This window comes from Seriola aureovittata, chromosome 2 (assembly GCF_021018895.1).
Source record: "Seriola aureovittata isolate HTS-2021-v1 ecotype China chromosome 2, ASM2101889v1, whole genome shotgun sequence".
Taxonomy (NCBI): domain Eukaryota; kingdom Metazoa; phylum Chordata; class Actinopteri; order Carangiformes; family Carangidae; genus Seriola; species Seriola aureovittata.
The window spans coordinates 1,068,288-1,089,876 of NC_079365.1; the positions used below are offsets into that span (position 1 = coordinate 1,068,288).

Here is a 21,589-nt window from a genome sequence, read left to right on the forward strand (position 1 = left end):
TAGTCTGTGTACTCTGTACTCTGTGTAGTCTGTGCAGCCTGTGTAGTCTGTATACTCTGTGTACTCTGTGTAGTCCGTGTACTCTGTACTCTTTGTAGTCTGTGTAGTCTGTGTAGTCCGTGTACTCTGTACTCTGTGTAGTCTGTGCAGTCTGTGTAGTCCGTGTACTCTGTACTCTGTGCAGTCTGTGTAGTCTGTATACTCTGTGTAGTCTGTGTACTCTGTGTACTCTGTGTAGTCTGTGCAGTCTGTGTAGTCTGTGTACTCTGTGTAGTCTGTGTACTCTGTGTACTCTGTGTAGTCTGTGTACTCTGTGTAGTCTGTGTACTCTGTATACTCTGTGTAGTCTGTATACTGTAGAACATATGTTAAAGTGATGGGTTTGATGTGTGTGTTCAGCTCAGGGTGGAGCAGCCTCTATAAGAGTAGGAACGCCATCATGTGACAAAAGCTGACATGATATAGACATAACAGTAATAACATTTTCATAAATGCATGTGTGGAATAAGGGAAACACACTAACCTGCCTGAACTTTCACTTCTTCACCTGATCCCCTTCACTTATTGAAGAGATGCAGTACTTAGTACTTACACCACGGTCTCTACTGAAGCTTTAATGACGTCCCTCACTGTCAGTCACTTTGGATAAAAGTGTCTCACAAATGAGTGAATGTAAATGTCAAAGGCAGAATGTAGCTGCACTACAAAGGATTAAAGATGAGAGAAAAAGCAAACCTACTGGTTACCTGTTTGGTTTGATCCATGAGTTTTTATCATATTATATTATTTATTAAATGTTTGAATTAATCTACAAAGATCTGGACTGTAGCGAGATGTGGGACTCATGTATGTCACTCAAACACCATATTTTGGAATATAAAATGTTCAATTGTGATAATTCCTCATAAATGTGACACGAAACTATCCAAAAAGCACAAAACAGCTCTGTGTAGCAGTGTAACTCTGCCTGTGTGTGCACACATGTCAACATGTTGAAGGAAAAGCCAGACATCACAAAACACTCAGGATGCAGGTTGTGACAGTATGTGAAAGTATGGAGGAGACACGTATTGTGTGTTCCAACACTGACATCTGCTGGTCAATCACCTGAACTGCAGCAATGAAGACCTAGAGAAAAAATATACATCCTGAAAAACGTAGTCTAGTTGTTGACCTGTCATAGTCCTAACAAATGTGGACTTGTTGAAAATGTATGTGTCTGATGTTAGTGCAGAAGCTGTCAGTGTTCAGTTACTGATGAAGGAGTGGCTCTTCATGATGTGTCCAGGTGAATGCCTTGCACCTGTGTCACTCTTCACAACTGTGTCGAACCTGGAGGCAGAGGGGTTAAAACAACCTGGCTATGGATAATGACAGGATAATTTTCCATGTCTCAAACTGGTTTCATCAACATGACGATTTGTGGGTGGGTGTGAATGTGGCCATTTCAAACAGGAATAAACACGTTTGTCTTCAGACATATTTGGACGTCTTCATAGAACCTTTTGAAGCATGGTGAAGCCATTATTGTCCGGCCTCAGGTGATTTAGAAGAAATATTTTCCAGTGTGTGTCATCAGCGTTTATTTATCAGAGGAAGTCAGTCAAACTGCCGACACCTGACGCCCTGGGGTCAGAGTTCTCAATACAGGAACATGCACAGCTAGATTTGAATCTAGATACGGCTTTGGTGAAGCTTTATTTTAAATTTTTAGATCAGTTTCAGTAGGGAATCCCATCAACCATGAAACCACTGCTGACAGATGGCACAATCCCACTGGAGCTCACCAAACAAGGCTCTACGGTACAGCAACATGAAGGCTGTTCTGACTGCCCTGACATCTTTAATTCATGGTGGAAAAAACATATTCCATTCAGAAGCATGGAGTGCTCTGGTAGATCTAGATCTGCAGCTCCCAGGGCGCCATGGCCCATATTCAGTATAGAGGCCAATGGCAGAGGGGAATTTGACATACTTTATTTATATCTACAACTGTATATGGTTATTATCTGACACGGTGTCACTTAGACATGAGGAGGTCACTTTGCAGTCACAACTCAGAAAAGGAAATGTCAGCATCTACCTCTGAATCACCTTCATCAGGGAGGAGGAGTGCACCTGTCAGCTTCATCCAGGGCTCTGGACTGGGTGTTGCTCTTAGTCGTCACATTAAGGCAAAGTATGTGTGCAAAGAATGAAGAAATACCTGCAACTGAAAATGCTACGTTAAAGGGCATTGTGCAGCATATTGGATCATATTGCTTCCTGGAGTCAGCTGGCCTGAATACAGGGGAAAAACAGTCTACAGACATTCACCCGTAAACTGAAGTCCGGTCATTTTCTTCAAGGCTACAGAGATGAAACTTCACTGTCAGCTGGCCACTGGTGGATCACCTCACGTAGTCAGAAACTGTTGCAATAGCACCACCGTGTGTACAGTTAGAAAACTACTCTGTTCTGGCTACTCAGGGTGATGTGAGCTACACTCCTTGATCAATATCACAAAACAGAGAAATGGAATCGTTCAATATGTCGAATCAATCTCAGAAAATAAGGCTAATAAAAGGTTTTTTCTTTGGAGTAAATCACACAATTCTCCCCGGGCCACAAAGCGTCATGCTGTTTTTGAAAGTCTGATAACACGTTTGCATTCAAATAAAAGGGAAAGTTGTCTCAAACGTTTGGACCTCACTGTATGTAAAGTAAGAATTTCTCATGTAGCATTAACGCAAGAAGAAGAAAGAAGGAAACCTGCTAGATTTGAAGAAAAAATGACATGTTGAGAAAACCATTACAAAGATATGTTGAAAATAAACCAAATCATGACCCTGAACCTCATCATACACTAAAGATGCAGAGGAGTCAGAGATCTTTACTTACACAGTTGAGAACAGGAATCTTTCGTATGGCTCCTGAATATCAAATCTAAAAACATCTAGGAGGAAAACAGGTTGTGTGAATAATGAACGTTATTATTATGATTTATATCTGCTCAGGATCACCAGTTCTGATTGTGTGACAATGACAGAATGAAGTGGTTGTTAAGTTTTAATGCTTTGTTGCTTGGCTATATGTGCAAATGCAGAAAAATCTGAAGGTTTTTTTTGGTTTATGAGAATTTATTTGTATTTTATCTGGCCTTTGTGGATCTTTTCCTAAATATTAGTATTTTGTAAACCTGTCTGGGCTTCAGACCAACCAATGTTTATATATTCATGTTTTCCATTTCCATGATATTAATCAAATCAGCAGTAACTGTGAAGAATGACATCGTATCATATAGATGGTGATGATGTCACCTGCTTAACACCCGGTGTCTTTCTCTAAACCCCCTGTGTGTGTGTGTGTGTGTGTGTGTGTGTGTGTGTGTGTGTGTGTGTGTGTGTCCAGATACTATCCTCTCCTCTTCTTATATAAGACCATTAAATTGCTGGCGAACGTTGAGGTCTCTCTCTCTCTCTCTCACACACACACACACACACACACACAAAATGTATGTACTATGAGTTTCAAATGAATTAATAATAAAATCTGCTACAATTAAATTAAAATGAACTAATAAAACACTGTTACTGTGAAAATAAGAAATATGAAATAAAATTATTTCCAACTTTGCTGCTTAATGGATGTATTGCATTGTATTAATTCATATTATTATATATCATAATGTTTAATTTTGGCTTTAGTTCATGGTTCATAGTATGATGTCTTATTAGTTTTCATTTTATGTTTTATTAAGGTACTATATGTAAGAATGTGAAGCAATTTACGTGTATTTTTCTTTGTATTTTTTTATTTCCAATGAACAGAGGTAGCATAAACTTAAAAAATTAGACCTTCCCTCAGTCCCTCTCACTCCCCTACAGCGCCAGCTGTGTGCAACAATAGCTAACGTTAGCTTAGAACTAGAAACGGCTAACATCAACAAACGACTGGCCGCCAGCACAACACAGACTCCAACACAAACGTCTGGCCAAACAGGGAAAAACTTATGTCTCGCAGAGCAAGACCTATATCCACACTTCATTTCAGCGCCATGCAGCTCTGGAGAGTCAAATACCATCTAAAATACAGTTTATAGTCAAACTATAATAACAGTGTAACTTCAGTCACCTCATCTATAAATATAATGCCGGTCAATCACGTTCAGTCTCATGTCATTGGACTGGCTATAAGGACAACTGGGACAAATCCTGGTGGGCCGCTGCACCTGTGGGACAACTTTTCCGTCCTTGTCAGTCTCTTTAGCCGCCATCTCTGTGTGCCTGTCAATCAGGGTGCATGTATATGTGTTCCATCAGAAAGGTCTAGGGTGTGACGTCACCTCCAGTCCATGTTCCTTCTGTGCACTCACTATTAGATCACTGCCAGTCTCTCATCTGCAGTCCAATTAATCCTGTTCAAAAATTGACACAGTTTGGCGATGATGAAGGGGAGACTGCTCCTCCTCTTCCTGGTAATCCTTAAATTGTCACTATCCAAGCACCACACAGAGCTGAATCTGACCATCACATCACTGTTGTAGCGGATACCTAGGATGCTCTCTTGTGCATACCTACAGAGTGCAACCACACGCATGACCACCAGTAACAGGACACTGACTGCAGTTCACTTACTAACCACCGGTGTCATTAATAACAAGGGTTTTCTGAATGTTACATACAGTATACCCTTTTTCCACCAAAGTTAAGCATTGTAAGCAGGTTTTTTAAACACAGGTAAACTCGCTAATAAAAGCTGATTGACCCCTTTTCCACTGCCAATGGAGTTTGACTTTCTGTCTGGACTGAGAACACACACAACTGCGAGGAGTGATGTCATCACTTGCACTTATAGAGCACACACACAGAGGCAGTGGAGGAGGGGGAGCTTTTAGCTGTTGTGCAAACTAGTTTGACAGATATGTCATGTCTCATCCCCTTAGCGAGTTCACCAGGTGTAGTGTTTACGTCACTGCTGATCAGAGCCGGAGCTGATAAATACCTGCATCTACTGCAGAGTCATGTGACCCAGGTGTGGATGCTGATTGTTCCCAAAAACCTGATGCTAGCGGGTCTTAGCAGGTTTTTTGACCAGTGGAAAAGGGAAATATATAAAAGGGATATATATACATATATATATAGAACCTTGAAGATGAATACAAAACCACTGAAGTAGCAAAGTCAACCTTGTTTTTATATTGTTTGTGAGTTGATGAGATTAGAAATGTTCATTTTAACAGAGGTCAGTTATAAACTCCCATTAGAGCAAGAAAAAAAGTCTGCCTAAAAATAGATTTTTGTTAATTATAAAAACTCTGTGTTTATCGACCACAGCGATTCAGTTTGCACTTTAGTGAAAATTAGAAACATTTTCTCTCTTTGTTGTACTATAGGTTTCATGTTATGTAAGTTCTATGTAAGTCTTTGTTGTTAAGCTGTAACACACTCACACACTCACACACACACACAAATAAATATAAATATATTTCTCCATACATGTATTAGGCTCTCATTACACAAGTCAACAAGCAAACCTCTATACTGTTACAGAGCCGCAGAACAGCGCATCCAAGCCACAGCCCCTATATAAGAACACTACAGGAATATTAAAGCCATTAAGAAACACTGCAGATATAAGAGGTCCTGAGAACCACAGACAAGTTCTCATCTTATCAACACATTCAAGGCCAAGCACTAACTTTAACATGATGACAGAGAATGTCCCAGAATTTATTATGTTTTGATTTGAGTGGTGAAACTTTGTACCATCACTAATGTTGCTGACAATAAAATAATCTGGAATCTGGTATGTTCTGTATATAAACACTAAGTCTGTGCAGCAACAGTGGTGGAAAATTTGTAAATTTGCTCCAGTACTGTATCTAACTACAGCGTTTGTGGGTACCTGTATATTACCTTGTACTTTACCACTATGTTTCATAGGGAAATTCACTCCAATACTCTCTGACAGCTATAATTACTTGTCATTTGCAGATTAGGATTTTAGAACATACACACAAACATACGAGGATTTTATAAACTATGATCCAGTGTAATAGATTAAATCAGCTTTCCAGCTTTATATAAAGTAGCTGTAATGAGCTGTGCCTCAACTAGACAGACCAGAAAAGACTTTTACCATGTTAATGAATGAGTTACAATAGAATCAATAATAATAAAATACTCTGCATTATGAGTCTTTTTAATACTATGAATACATTCTGCTTCTTCTGTACTCAAGTAAAACTGTGAATCATTTCACTTATAAATGAGTGTTTATACAGTGTGACATTTAAAGGATCTTTATATCATTTACCATGATCAGTTTTGATGATCCCTAACAACACTGATAAACTCCAGTTACAAAGCTGAATGGTTTGCAGGAGAAAAATCCGATGTATGATACAATACACGCTTAAAAGTAACTACAACACTAGAGCAGTCAATAGAAATATTGGTTAAAGGGGAGAAAACACCATAAAGTAACATCCTTCAGGTCAGTATAAGCCCAGTACTTATGATGATCCCCTGTGGAAACATCATGACTGTAGCACCACGACTACTGTTGACGCACAATATTACCAGTCACTGTTCAGTGATAATATAACTAAACTCCTCACTGGCTGTATGGGGCTATTATAGGAATTACTGTATATAGAAATACAGTCACCTGTGATCGTATAAGGTATCAAAATACCACAACGTACAACAAGGTCACCACATAATGTTCAATGGTATCACACACTACAGACACACTACAGGAGCAGACTTTCTGTGATGAGAGCTGTTTTAGGATGTGTGTCATCCACTTGGTGACATGATATAATCGACTATAAAGACTGGACTTTTTCTTTGAGTCACCTCCCTCAGTCAGATGTGCTCTGATCCACTTCCAGAGCTGAGAGACAGACCTGACTCACCCTGTGTGCTGCCCAGGCTGCAGCCCTGGGGCCTATAACCAAACAAGCCCAACTTGACAGCCCTCAAAATCACCAGTCCTCTGCAATGACACTTCTCCTCACACATCACACACGCAGGGGCCTCTGCAGATGCAAACGGCGAGGCCGAGCCCGGTCATTTCACTGGACTTTGGTGCCTTTACACGCGATTTGCGCAGAGCAGCACAAATCCCACAAAACCGCAGCATCATCCAGAAGATGCGCAGAGAGGCGGGGGCCCTTGTGCACCGGGTGCCCGGAAAGCACCGCAGAGGGACGGGACATTAGCGTTCGGAACCTCGCGGACGAGACTGGAGCTGCAGTATTCCGTCCTGTCATGTATCTCATCTTCCGTACTCATTGTCACCCCTAACCGGCCCCCGCCAGAACCGGGACACCACCCGATGCGTCACTGCTATGGAGCTACAACTACAGTGTAAAGTAGAATGGCTCTGCTTACCTGTGCCGCTCCGCCGCTCCTTTCCCCGATGCTGCACCGGGCACCGTCAGCTCCGCAGAGGCATCAGAAAACAATCCGCCTCCTCCTCTGCGCTGGCGGCCTCACCGGAGCTCTGACTCCGTGTTTCCTGTCAATGCGGTGCGGGTCTCTCTCTCACTCTCTCTCGCAGAATCTCTGCACTCCTCCCCTCTCTCGGTGATTCTCTCTGGTCCGCAAGCGCGCACTCCGTGTGTCGCCGCGTGCACACGCTCCACACGTGGGCATGACAGGAAAAGAAGGATCTCTGTTCCCAAAACATAAATATGTCCAGTGTTTTCATAAAGATATAGCTTCAGCTTATTGTACTATTTCCCGACAGCAAACAATAACAACGTAATATACATGTAAGGCCACGTGCTTTTAGAACAAAAATATTGAAATGACACAAAAAAGGACAACTGAAAACATTTATTAAACTTAACAAACTACAGTCCCAACATGACAGTAATAACATCTGACTTTAAATTTCATGTCAATTTAGAGGATATTCTGAAAACCTGCTTCACTCACCCACTGGTAACTTGAAAAGTGGAGTAAAGAGCAACCAGCCTGGCGGAGGAATAAATATGAAACATCCATAGAATCTTTTTAAACCACTGTCTCGCTCTATCCATGACTAACTCTATGTATTTCAAGCATTTTGCCAAAATATAAAGACCCAAATACAAAGTCTATTTGTCACAACAGGACAGTAAAATTAGCTGTTAACACCACCTGCTAGCAACCAATAAAGACAGACACTGTCATGTTCTGACCCATGAGTATTCAATAGTTATTACAATATTACTACATTATAACATAAGTAGCCTACTCAGTAATCATTACTACATTATTACATAGGTTCTCAGTAATCATTACTACGCTATCACATGGGAACTCAATGGTCATTACTACATTATTACATGAGTTTTCAGTAGTCATTACTACATTATTACATGAGTATGTTAGGGTTCAGTTTTCTCTTGGACCCAAAAGCAGGACACGAGACCAGTGGGTAGCAAAAAGTCATGGATTTATTGTAATAGGTAGAATGGTTGTAGAGATAGGTGTAGAGGTTGGATGGCTGTTCAGTATCCTGGACTGTGGCTGAAGCGGAGCAGGGCAGGCGGCCTGGGTTCAGAGCGGATGTGGCGTGCGGGAGCAGTTGGACAGAGGCTGAGGGCTGGAGGGGTTCCTGCAGAAACGGAGATACAAATTAATGCTGGCTGGCACGAGGAAAACACACCTGAATAGACTTCAGTACAAAGACTAAAGCCGAGAGAGTTGTTACCACTGAGATAGGCTGAACAATCTGGTGATGAGTGGAGGGAAAGTCAGGCTTCTTATACTGTTGAGCTTGATGAGTTGATTGAAGGTGGATTGATTGGTGGCCCAGGCTTCTCAGGATGCCGCCGGTGGAAGTCCTGAATAAGACAGTGGTCCAGGATTAGACAAGGGGATATCCAGGACCACTCCTCGGGAACATATCCCTCCCTGTCCACTAAATACTGAAACCCCCGGCCTCGGCGGCTTACATGCAGGAGCCGCCAGACAGTGAAAGCCGGGTGGTCATTGATAATACGTGGGGGAAGAGGGGCTGCATCTGGAGGAGAGAGGGGGCTGTAGGAGTAAGGCTTGAGAAGAGACACATGAAAAGCTGGTGGATCTTCATGGACTGCGGCAATTTGAGTTTCACAACAGTGGGATTAATTATCTTCTCAATCTAAAAAAGACATAACGAGGTGCCAGTTTACAGGAGGAGACCTGGAGGGGCAGATCTCGAGAGGAAAGCCATACTTTCTGACCAGGTTGGTAATCAGGTGCAGGGGTCTGGTGACAGTTGGCCATGTGCTGGTTCCGGGCAGCAGTGGGAACCAGGGCTGCTGTCTTCCAAATCTGATGGCACCATTGAAGATGGTGCTGAACAGACGGTACTGCCACTTCCTTCTCCTGAGTAGGGAATAAGGGAGGTTGATAGCCCAGAGATGCAGTTTGGAAGAGTGCCCCCACTGGAGAACCTGGGACCGAACAGCATCAGACACAAATAGACAGTAAGGCGGCCCATTACCTGCATCTGGTTGAGCCTGCTGTGCCTCCAGGACTTGTGATTCCACTTCCCATGTAACTGCAGCCACCACACATGTAGGAGGAAGGATGGTCTCAGGTTTAGATTCTGCATCAGGGGTCCAAGCAAAAGGAGTTGCGGTGGAGGTGAGGCGGGTTAGAGGAGCTGCTACTCTGCTGTAGTCCCGGTTGAACCGCCAGTTAAAGTTAGCAAACCTGAGAAAGTGCTGGAGCTGCTTCAGAGTGGTGGGTCTTGGCCATTCTACCACTGCCTGGATCTTGGCGGGGTCCATCTTAACCTGCCCCTGCTCAATGACATAACTAAGGAAACTACAAGATGAGACATGGAATTCGCACTTTTCAGCTTTTACAGGCAGCTTGTTTTCAAGTAAGCAACGGAGAACCAACCTGACATGCTGGACATGCTCCTCCATATTGCAAGAGAAAATCAGGATGTCATCCAGGTAAACAAAAATTAAGCGATTCAGCATGTCACATAGTACATTGTTGACAAGGGCCTGGAAAACTGCTGTAGCGTTGGTGAGACCAAAGGGCATGTCCAAGTATTCAAAATGTCCAAGGGAGTTGTTGAATGCAGTCTTCCACTCCTCACAATTCCTGATCCTGACAAGGTGGTAAGCATTATGGAGTTCCAGTTTAGAGAAGACAGTGGCATGTTGCGGCCAAATAGCTGAGCAGCAGAGGATATTTATTCTTGAAAGTAATATCATTGAGGCCGTGGTAGTCTATGCAGGGACGTAAGGTGTGATACTTCTTCTCCACAAAGAAAAACCCTGTCCCAACAGGAGACGATGAAGGGTGGATGATGCCTGCAGCTAGGGAGTCGTGGATGTACTTCTCCATTGCTTCTCTCTCAGGATGTGACAAGTTGTAGAGACAGCTAGCTGGTAGTGGTAACCCCAGGGAGGAGGTGTATTGCACAGTGATATGGGCAGTGTGGAGGCAGAGAGAGCGCTCGTTGTTTGCTGAAAACGTCACTCAAGTCGGGGTATTCTGGGAGAACAGAAGATAGATCAGGTGGTTCAGAAACAGAAGTTGTTGTTGACTCACCAGGGGCCAAGGCTGGCTGCAGACAATGAGAATGGGGGTTAATGGCAGTTTGGAGTCGGTGGTTTGGCTCATCAGACCCCCCACTGTTACTGATGAGCCTCCCCTTTGGGCCGGTGCGGACAGGAGACAAGAAAATGACCTGCTTGACCACAATAGATACAAACACCAGCATTCCTGCGGCGCTGGCACTCGGAAGGAGTCGGATGTGCTCAACCCAATTCCATGGGCTCACCTGGAGAGTCAGGGGGAGAGCTGCTGCAAGGTGCCTCGGGAGTGGCCATCAGCTGTGGGCTGAACCAGGGAAGCTGACGTGGCAGACTCTGGGAGGTGGTAGGTGCAGGGCGGCTTGACTTCTCCCTAAGGTGCTCCCTAAGATGGTTATCCAGCTGAATAGACAGAGAAATTAATGCATCCAAACAATCAGTTTCATCTCTGTCAGCTAGCTCATCCTTAATGTTATCATTTAAACCGTTTAGAAAAACTCCCTGAATCTCCTGGCGTCAGAACACATGACTCAAAGGGAAGTTGAAGAGAAACAGTTGGAGGAACGTTGGGTGGAGCAGCGCCCCTATCATTTTTAACAGCCCCCTCAGTTGCATCATCCTGGCGTCTGAATGGTTGAAACCCATGGATGTATTATAAGAACTAGATATGGCCCCACCGCTCTGCCTTGCAGCCAATTGTTTCCAGTTTTGCAGCGAAAAATCCCCTATGGCCCAAAAAGCATTTTTCCCATAGACCACAATAGTGAAAGAGATGCCATTAAAACTGTTGACAGGACACCTCTGGCTGTAAACACAGTCAATTATCAATATCTGTATTGTATATTTTTAAGGCATTGACTTTTAATCTTTTTTAAAAATTTCCAAAGCCAACAAAAAGCCCCAAAAGTTTTTTTTTTCTGGATGACGTCACCGCTGTGTATGTGCACTCTCTGCGCAGTTGAGCTGAACAAGGATGCTTGCTAGGTTGATACAAATGTGTGGAAAAGTTAGGAGGAAAACTGATCATTTACGACATAAAAGTGAGTCTTTGTTTTCACACATCAAAATATCTGTTGATTTTGTTCTCTAACCTAATTATTTTTAAACTATATATTAGTTGTGTAATGACTTGATTCACTGATATGACACTGTCAGTGATTTTTCATAATGTCCCCGTAACACTTTTCTTCAGTGAATTTTAATTTGGTAAGTCATTTAACGGATAGGTGATAGTTTTTTCTGTCATCTGTGTGCCAGCAGTGTGTCATCCTCACTGAAGTTCACCAGCCTGTCTTCTGTTCACAACAACCACATTCATTTAGTTTATGGCTTAAACTTTCTCAGTGTGGTAAAATTATAACTCTGACTTCAAGTCCACTGGGTTGGCGGTTGTGGCCTGAGATGGTGCAACCTGCTCCCACCAGTCCCTGAGGCATCCTCATCATCATCTCTCTTACTCCCCATGTCGTCATTGTGTGTTCAGTATACAGTATGCTAAATGTTCAATGGCATTCATTATCATTCAAATTAAATCATTTTGATAATCATTTCAAATCAAATGCCCGGGACAGTAATGTACTTTCAGTACATTCAGAGTCACACCATGCAGCCTGGCGCTAATTTTACATTTACAATATGAAATAACAGTGACTTAATTAATACATTTAAATACAAGTAAAAGGCTTTGGTGGATCAAAGTGGTAAGACCATGAAAAACACATCAACCATGACAAAATCTCATTGTAAAAAATGACCAGAATCATCACATTTTATTTGATATGCTCCACTATAAATCAGTAGTAGGCCCATAAGAATACGTAGAAGACATGCTATAGGAATATGCTTCAATATAAAAAGGTAAGAAAGTCCTTATATTAGATAAGGATAGATAATTTTATCTGACAAGTTGTAATATCTGTCACATGCAGCATCAATTTCTAATAAAAATGCTAAAAAAACAGGTCAAACTAAATATTTTTTGTCCAATTATGATTTATTGTGTTGAATCCAAAGTGATTTTAAGCTCTAAAGCTTTCAACTGAATGACTCATTTAACATCACAATTAACTGTCAACACGAACTATCCATGATATCAACGATCGTAGGTTTAACACCATCTTACTTTTCAGAACATTATCTTCATTGTTTGTTGCTGTTGTCATTTGTAATTGATGATTTCAAGCCCCGAGCAAGTCGTGTAGAAGTCTTATTACGCTTCCATGAAATCTGCTAGCATAGAATTTATGAACACGCAAGATCCAGAACGGCATTTGCTCATTCTCATAGCCCAGATGCACCATGGGAGTGACACTACTGTGCATATTCAGCGAGCCGCATAACGTGGAAGTAAGCCGGAAGCCAGAAACCTTTTCAGCATATGTACCAGGCGAGCAAATTCTATAGAAATGAACAGGTGCCATTTTTGATCCGGTATCCAGTCCATGTTGAAACCTGATTGAAACCACTTGAAACAGTTAGCTAAAAGTAACTTCCAGTTTCAATAGGTAAAAAAAGTAGTAGATAACCTGTGGGGCTACTAATCTGGTAAACAACCTGCCACATCCATGTCTCAGTCAGGCTCAGGTGTAGCTGAGGGTGGGGCAGTTGAACAGGTGGGTGTCAAGGGGCTGTGGCTCTCAGCTAAACTAACATTAATGTCTGTTGTTACTGTCTCCTATCGACATTAGCATCGTCCTCTCCAGAGTTTTTGCTAATGCTAGCTAGCCGGTAACAGTTAGATAGATGGTTTGTTTCATTCTGAATTTCAGTTTCTCTGAATCTTTTTCTCTTTACGGCTCAACATTTGTTTTTATGATGTTTTAAGAGGTGTCTTTCACACCGGCTGTCCAGTTTAGCAGCTAAATTCCCACGGTCACTACCTGACCTGACTTGTCATCATTATGATACAGGTTCAGCCAGCAAACCAATCAAAATATTTTTCACAGTAACTCTGTATTCATTACTTGTTGTGTGATTCAACACACACACTCAATAAGATCATTTGATTTGATTATAAAAAATGTATTATAAAAAAAAAAAAAGAAAAAAAAAAAAAGCACAGCCAGGATGGGGTCACAGTTGGCGGGGGTTCGAAGGCTCCCTAGCCAAATCAACACAGTGGATAACCCCTGTTTGCTCATGACCTAAAGTCACCTCCGTATCTGTTGAATATGGTGGTTCTGTTATGGCTCCAGTGGAACCGACTGGAGCAGCAGTGTGAATCTTTGAACTCAGATTCATAATTTAGCAGGACACTGACCTAAAACATACAGCAAAAGCAACCAAAGAGCTTCTGAGGGTGATGAGATGGAAGATCCTCGACTGGCCAAGTCATTCACATGATCTTAGTCAGAGACCCCACAACAACCAGAGCTGGAAGAGCTGCAGTGAAGCTCTGGGAGAGCATCACCAGGGAAGATAGAAAGAGTCTGCTGACTTCAGTGACTCCTTCACATCAAAGGATTTTCCATAAAATACTAAATAGGATAATTGTGTTTAATTTTTTCTTTATCTGTCCAATTACTTTTGGACCCCTAAACTTTTGACACTGTTAAAGCTCTGTATCTCCCACACAGGCCTTTCTGTATTGATGTAAACCTGCTCCAATTAAAGCTGAGACCTGGCACCTTAATGTAGTCTCAGTTATTTTATTTTAACCTAAATGTACTGAGCCTGAAGAACAAAAATGTGTAACTGCCCAAATACTTTCAGTCAAGTCAAAGTTTATTTATTCATAGCAGGATATCACAAATCACATATTTGTCTAAAGGGCTTAACAATCTATACAGCATAGGACACCTACTGTCATTAGATCCTTGAATTAGATAGGAAACACTTCCTAAAATAAAAACCCATTAATGGAAAAATGGAAGAAACCTTAGGAAGATGAGCAGAGGAGGGACAGACAGAATAGAACAACATAATGGACAGTAAACATTAATGAACAATATATAAGAATAATCTATAAGGACAACGAGCAGCTTTCTGCTCCCACCAACAGTCTGGACTGTACAGTCAAGGACATAGTTACATCTATAAACAAATAAACATCATATACTGAGCTGCTATATTTAAACTCAGTGGATGCAGAAACTGTAAGTTGATCCTGTCATCTTGTGGCCAACAGAACAATTTATTAGGTCCAATCGGAAACCAAAACAACTCAAAGGAGGCACAGACTCAGCACATAGGATTTTACGTTTGGTTGCGTATCACAGTCGGAGGTGACAGAGTCCACAGCTCCATCACTGGAGTCACAGTACAGATCCTCCTGGTCAAATATTCCTCCAACACAAGGGAAAGTTGTTCAGTCACATTTTTACTTGAGTTAAAGTGCTGGAGTACTTGATTTTAAAAATACAGAAGTATTCAAAAGTACCTTTTTTATATCAATACATTGTTGTATTGTTCCACATTTACATTTCCTAACGACTCTGAAACAACCTACTGACTGACTGACTGACTGACTGACTGACTGACTGACTGGCTGGCTGACTGACTGACTGACTGACTGACTGACTGACTGACTGACTGGCTGACTGACTGACTGACTGACTGGCTGACTGACTGATTGACTGACTGGCTGTAGAACCTGTAGAATAAACAGTGTAAGATATAATACAAAGACTCAAGACATGGACATAAGTCATAATTTGACCAACCACAGCATAAAAACAGCAACTACTACAAGTTTATCTGTAATTAAATAAATGTTACATCAATGTGCTCTTTCAATTTGGACGGCAGAGGTTTGTAGGCAGTGATGAAGTCTGGTTGTGGTAAACACAGCAAACATTTCAACCTAAATGAATCTTTATTTATTTCTAAACCTTCAAACACAGACCTCAGATCAGATCAGGTCTCTGCTGAAGAATCTTCTGCCTCGTCTTTATCTAACGTCTCCATGGTGAGGACACTGACAGGTTCAAACATGACTGACAGTGGAGGAGTTGACTGTGATTGGTGTTTCTCCTGTGATGAACAACGTGTATGGTCTATCACCGTTTCAGCATTTAGTTAGTTCATCCCAGGCTCCTGGTATTGTGCATGTAGGCTCACTGTCACTAATGAAGCTTGGATCACCTGTGTTTTCCCAGCTACAACAGGTCAGTTTATCTGAGAAGATTTATAATGATCATCGTGTGTACCACACAGTGTGGAGTGGAAGTGGTAGAAACAATCCAATCAGAATGGCAACTTGATCTAACAAACTAATATGCAGAGTACGTTAATTGGCTTGTACAGTATCTACAGTGACCCTACCAAAAAGAACTGCTTTCCTGTAATGTTTGCTATGTCTGACCTGATGTGATAAATCAGAAAAGTGCTGTGTGTGTGTGTGTGTGTGTGTGTGTGTGTGTGTGTGTGTGTGTGTGTGTCTTTTGTGTTTATAGATCATCTCATGATAAAGAGAAGTAAAAACAAGTGTTGCATTTATATTTCTTTCCAGTAGATTACACCTGTGCTGTACCTGTACTTTGTCTGCTATGATAAAAAGCTGTGGGAAAGGAACTTGAACACATGATTGTAGGACAGCCATTATTAACATTAATGTAACTGGGTACAGCTGTTTTCTGACACACCTATGCTCCATTCAGATAGGTGTTTTCATCTATTCTTGATTAGCCCTCATTGGTGCAGGAGTACTTGATTGACGACTCCATGATTATACTTTAGTTGCACTGGTTGTGACTATTTATACCTTTATCATAATTCAGTGCAACCATGTAATTCCCATCACCCTCATTCAGTACTGTACACACACTGAACTGCAGGGTGGTTTAGTCGAGGCTGGTCTGCAACAAAGGAGGATCATTAGAATAAGAGTAACTAGAATCCCCTCCACCACCTAACAATTTGTGTGAAATTCTGTCATAATTGCTGTGAAGTCTTGAGTAATGCCTAAAAAGTGTTTTACGTGTGTTTTTTGGATGTTTTCTATTTAGTTGTGAAGTTCCAGCTCTGGTGCTCTGGATGCTGGCTCACTGTCATTACTCATCGGACCACCTTACTGCAAGAGCCATCATTAATGATATTGTTCTCTGAGTAACACAGAAAAACTGATGCATAATTTCATATCCAGCAGACTTTACTGCAATACTCTCCTTTCTGTTCGACGCAAAAACAATACAAACCAGCTTCAGCTGATTCAGAGTCTGCTGCCCGAGTCCTGACCAGGACCAGAGGCAGAGAACACATCACACCTGTTTTAAAGTCCTAACACTGGTTTCCTGTCAGCTATTGATTCTAAAATTCTCTTCATGGTCTTGCACCAGCAGATACAGTATGTCTCACATGCTGGCACTACATGAAGCAGTACGGCTCCTCAGGTCTGTTAACTGTTCTGAAGTTCAAGACTCAAACCTGTGGTGAAACAGCTGTTAGCTTTTCTGCTCTGAGCTGATGGAACAGTCTGACCTGAGAGCAGCGTAAACTCAGAACGTTCCTCTGCAGCCTGGCTTTTAATTCATTAGTCACTTTATTTTATTCACTTATTCTATTGTATCTATGTTGTAAACTGTATTTTATGCTCGTTTTTGTTTGCTGATGTTATTGTAGCTTTTAAATCTATTTTATTGAATCTCATTGTCAGCTTTCTCATTTGATTTGTCCTTTTCTTTTTAACTCATCAGTCTGTGAACTTTGAACTGCACTGAGTTGTGTGAAAAGTGCTGTACAAATAAAGTTTGATTGATTGATTGATTGATTGATTGATTAATTGATTATACCTATGCTTTTTCTGCTATGACAAGGTGCTGTGCAAAAAGGTCTGCAGTCGGTTGTTGTACGCCAGGAGCCAGGTGTGTCAGGGCCACCTGGAGTCGACGGTTTTGGGTGTGTTTCCAAACCACTTCCACCCTGTGTTCATCATGTGTCTGCTCCTGTGGACTCTTAAAGCTGTGACATCACCATGTCAGTGCAGCTTCGCTCTGAAACTGATGAGTGAAATGTTGCACGAACACAATCAATGGGTCAGAATGACTCATATACTGCGCTTTATTGCACAACAATAAGACACACAATCAAACACCATTATTGTACAGTCTGAACCTGACATCTCAAGCGTTTCACAGTTGACAGATGAACTTCCTGTTAGTCTGAAGGCTGTCGTTCACTTGCAGTGTGGCGCTCGGCTCCAGACGGCCCTCTCTCTGGTGTGGAGCCTGAAGTGGGTGTTGAGGTGAGCTGACTGGTTGAAACATTTCCCACAGACGTGGCAGCGGAAGGGCTTCTCCCCGGTGTGGATGCGGTGGTGCCTCTTGAGCATGCTGACAGTGGTGAAGCTCTTCCTGCACACTGTGCAGCTGTACGGCTTCTCCTTGGTGTGCCAGCGCATGTGGACCTCAAGCTGGCAGGCGAAGCTGAAGCCCTTCCCGCACTCCTTACAGCTGTGCCACCTCTGGATGCTCTGGCTCGGGTGAGTGGACCGAGGCAGTGGCGGCTTCAGGGATCTCACGTTCTTGATCTGCAGTATGTGTGCGCTCGGTTTTCCGTTTGAGCGGATCAGCCCTTTCATCTGCTGGTCTGGTTTCTGAGTCCTGTGAGTCTTTGCAGGACTGGCACCAGAATCACTGTGAGCTGCTCTACAGTGTGAATGAACATACAGAGAGGATGCTGAGCTGTCATCCTCTCTGCCGCTCTCTGCCTTAATCTCCTGGGACGTGAGTGGAGGTGGGGAGACGCTCAGTCTGCTGCACACAGTCTTGGCTGGTGGAGGATGTGACCTTTGATCTGGCTCCACATGACTACAGTTTCCTTCCTCTGAGTCTCGTCCTTCATGTGAACACTCAGTCTGAAGGTTTGTGAGTTTTGGTTCTTCTTTAACTTGAGGTAGCAGCTCCACACTGCCTCTCCACTCAGACTCACAGGACTGGCCATCCTCTCTGGGCTGGACAGAGTGAAGCTCTGAAAGGTGACCAACATCATAGTCATGCTCTCAATGAAAACACTGTCTCTTCAGTGGTTGTCTCGACCTGATCTGCTACATACTTTTTATTCTTTACAGTATCAACAAAACTGTCTCTGTCTCAGCTAAAATCTGCTGATGTAATCTTGCCTTGCTGACCAGGAATCATACATACAAGACAACCTCACCCTTTGATGAATTAATATTTATACTGCAAGATTTCTGTATAATAGGGATGCCCCAATTGATCAGGCACCGATCATGATTTTTTCATTAGAAATACGTTATCAGTAGATGTGAATTAATGATTCTAGTCACGACCACCTTAGAACAGATCACCTGTGGTTAATACTCAGGTGGGTTAGGGTTACTCTGTGTGCTCTGTGGTGTAGCCCCGCCTCCCACCTTGTTCACAGGCCACATGTCGGCCGTGTGGAACTTTTACAAAGTGTGAGACTGATAGAACACACACCACCAGCAATGCATGACGCCATAAAATCCCATTATTCTTCAGTTTGCATAATGAAACTGAGTCTCTGTTCTGAGACATATTGCCTTTTATTTATTAGACTATTTGCACTGTTTATCCTATGGAATAGGCTTAATATTTTTTGCCAGTCTGTTAATAATTGTGTTATGTAAAATTATTAATTATTACATTGTGTAATTCAGTTGTTATTACTGTAGGATACCTGCTGCTACAAAACACAAAACAATGATCAGTATCTCTGTCTCATCTTACTCACTGATGATTGGTATTGATATCAATTGATATAAAAATATGATCAGGGCATCTCTACTGTGTGAACCTCTCAGATGTGTTGACGTTGTATGATTAAAGTCATGTCATTCTGTCAGTGGGTGGAAGTCTTTACCAAACTATAATTAGGAGTCCATGTTTCCACTCCTCTGTTTGTTTGTCATTAGGATTACACACAAAGTACTGAACCGATCTGCCATGAGCCTGGTTCAGGGATGAGTCCTGGTTCAGGGATGAGTCCTGGTTCAGGGATGAGTCCTGAACCAGGGAAGAACCCATTTCAACCCGTTACAGCTGTTTTTGTTTTGACATCACTCCGCCAGACCAAAAATGTTCAGTTTCCACCAACTACCTGATTCTTTTTCCTCAGGTGAAACAACTTTACTTTGTATTTGTGTTTTTTTTATTTTTCTATTTGTGCTTTTACATGATTCAGCTGCTCTTTTCTTTTTAGTTTATGAGAGATGAATGACAGGAAGGAAACATGTTGTGTTAAAACTCCATTAAAATGTGTTGGTCTCCATCACTAACAGAGCATCATCATGTGATAAGATCACATGATGTGAGTGTATTTGTCAGTTTATGTTGGAAAGAAATATTTAATTGATCATAATATCAGAAATATAAGAAAATAATGTCTAAATTCAATTGGATTCCCAAAATCTAAATGTTGCTTATTTGAAGCCCAGCCTCAGTAAGTCTCTATTCCTACAGACTATGGCAAGATATTTGCATATTTATTCATAAGAAGCATTTCTAACCTGTTAATATATTTGTTCTGTTTCCCAAATATTATATTCAGAACCTAATTCAAATCTGACCTCACTCACTTAAAATCTGTACTATCAAGTATGGGGTGATTGAACAAAATAAATATCACAACATTGACATAACACTGATATTTGACATGATTGATATATATATAATAATTCTATATATAATGTTGGAAGAATTTATTTGTAATTTGCTTCTAATTTCACAACACCATTAATTACATGGACAAAAATTAATTACACTGAATCACAACTGGGCCCTAAACATTTTCATCCATATGTGACCATCAGAGGAACCACTGGATCCATTATATACATTTCATTTTATCTTTATCATAATAATTATTATAATTAGTAATTCCATTCTAATAGTTGTCTCTTTGACGCTGTGTTGCTTTACTGCTGTGATGTCAGCTTTCAGAAGAAATGATGTGTAATATGTGATACTGGCTGAGTGTCACTTACACAACACTAACTGCACCAGGACCAAAGCTCCATTTAAATGTGATAATAAATGTGATATACACACACACTCACACATATATATATATATATATATATATATATATATATATATATATATATACACATTAGAATGGGATGTGGCAGCTCGGTCCTCACCTGGCTGCAGCAGCAGACGCTGCACGGCTACGTTGAGGAGCCGCTTGAGCCGCTCGTTCTCCTGCTTGGAGCGTAGGATCTCACTCTGGTACTCCACCACCGCGTCTTTCACGGCGCGGAAAATCTCCTCAGCGGCCGCCGTCAGCCTGTCGTTGAGAAACACGTTCAGCAGCTCGAGTCTGCTCATGTTGTCTCCACAGGGGAACGTCCTCCTGTTTACATCCACTAACCTGGAAACACAAGGACGCCGGCGTCCGCGTCCCGTCAGTCTCACAGGGACGCCACCTGCTGGGCGGGAGACTACACTGCACCGCAGAGTCACAGAGGTGGGTTGTTTTACCAGCTGGTGTGATCTGACCTGATGGTCAACGTGACCTGCTGCTGACTGCAGGGGCGGAGAATACAAAGATGACGTCAGCTCAGACACAGTCTACTTCCTGTAGCGTCAGAGAGCTTTTCATCAACAAGCACTGACAGCTTGGTTACTAGCAGTTTACTAGCTTAAAAACACAGATAGCCTATCTCATATGGAACAATAAAGATCCAATATAAAAATAATAATAATAATAATAATAATGTGTTTTCTGTCACACATGGCTTGATAGTGGCTGTAAAGCTACCTTTTAATTTTGAAAACTGGGTGGAAAGTATTTATATTGGTTAAACTAATATCCTGAAAGCTAAGTGCTGTAAGTATTGGGATTACTCTTAGTTATGTTACTGTCCCATCATCTCAATGTGTTTGGTCTTACCTATTTAGTGGTATACAGTGGAAAAAGCATGGATGATTTGTAATAAATACTGTATCAATAATTAATGTAAAGAGGTGTTTTCAAGATATGACAGAATTTATCTGGTTTAACACGTGTCAGAAAGATTCAAACTGGATATTGATTACAACTATGATTTCCGTGGTCTAGAAAAAGAGAGTATTTCCCATCTGTTTTTTTTTTTTTTTTGGAAAATTCCATATTCATATGAAAAAATTTATGAAGAACCAAGCCAACTTCCCT

General features: G+C 41.7%; 2 protein-coding genes across 3 annotated transcripts in view; both read right to left on the reverse strand.

Moving 5' to 3' along the window:
- Positions 1 to 7,560, reverse strand: part of nfasca (neurofascin homolog (chicken) a) — a 150,669-nt gene extending 143,109 nt beyond the window's left edge. For both annotated transcript variants that reach the window (XM_056395932.1, XM_056395923.1), the window contains exon 1: positions 7,380 to 7,560. The gene's annotated coding sequence lies outside the window, so the exon portion shown is untranslated. The remainder of the gene's footprint in view (positions 1 to 7,379) is intronic.
- Positions 7,561 to 17,494: 9,934 nt separating this feature from the next.
- Positions 17,495 to 21,065, reverse strand: LOC130176013 (zinc finger protein 470-like). Its single transcript, XM_056386805.1, has 2 exons — positions 20,577 to 21,065; positions 17,495 to 18,421 (listed from the first exon to the last, which is right to left on the reverse strand). Exons 1-2 carry the CDS (start codon positions 20,761 to 20,763, stop codon positions 17,628 to 17,630), a joined length of 981 nt encoding a protein of 326 aa, XP_056242780.1. The 5' UTR covers positions 20,764 to 21,065; the 3' UTR covers positions 17,495 to 17,627.
- Positions 21,066 to 21,589: the final 524 nt, after the last annotated feature.

What these genes read in the sequence shown, in the direction of transcription:
- LOC130176013 (XM_056386805.1), bottom strand. Translation starts at nt 20,763, where the DNA reads ATGAGCAGACTCGAGCTGCTGAACGTGTTTCTCAACGACAGGCTGACG. An exon ending in GCGTCTGCTGCTGCAGCCAG is followed by an intron (nt 18,422 to 20,576) that starts GTGAGGACCGAG and finishes GTCACCTTTCAG; the next exon opens with AGCTTCACTCTGTCCAGCCC.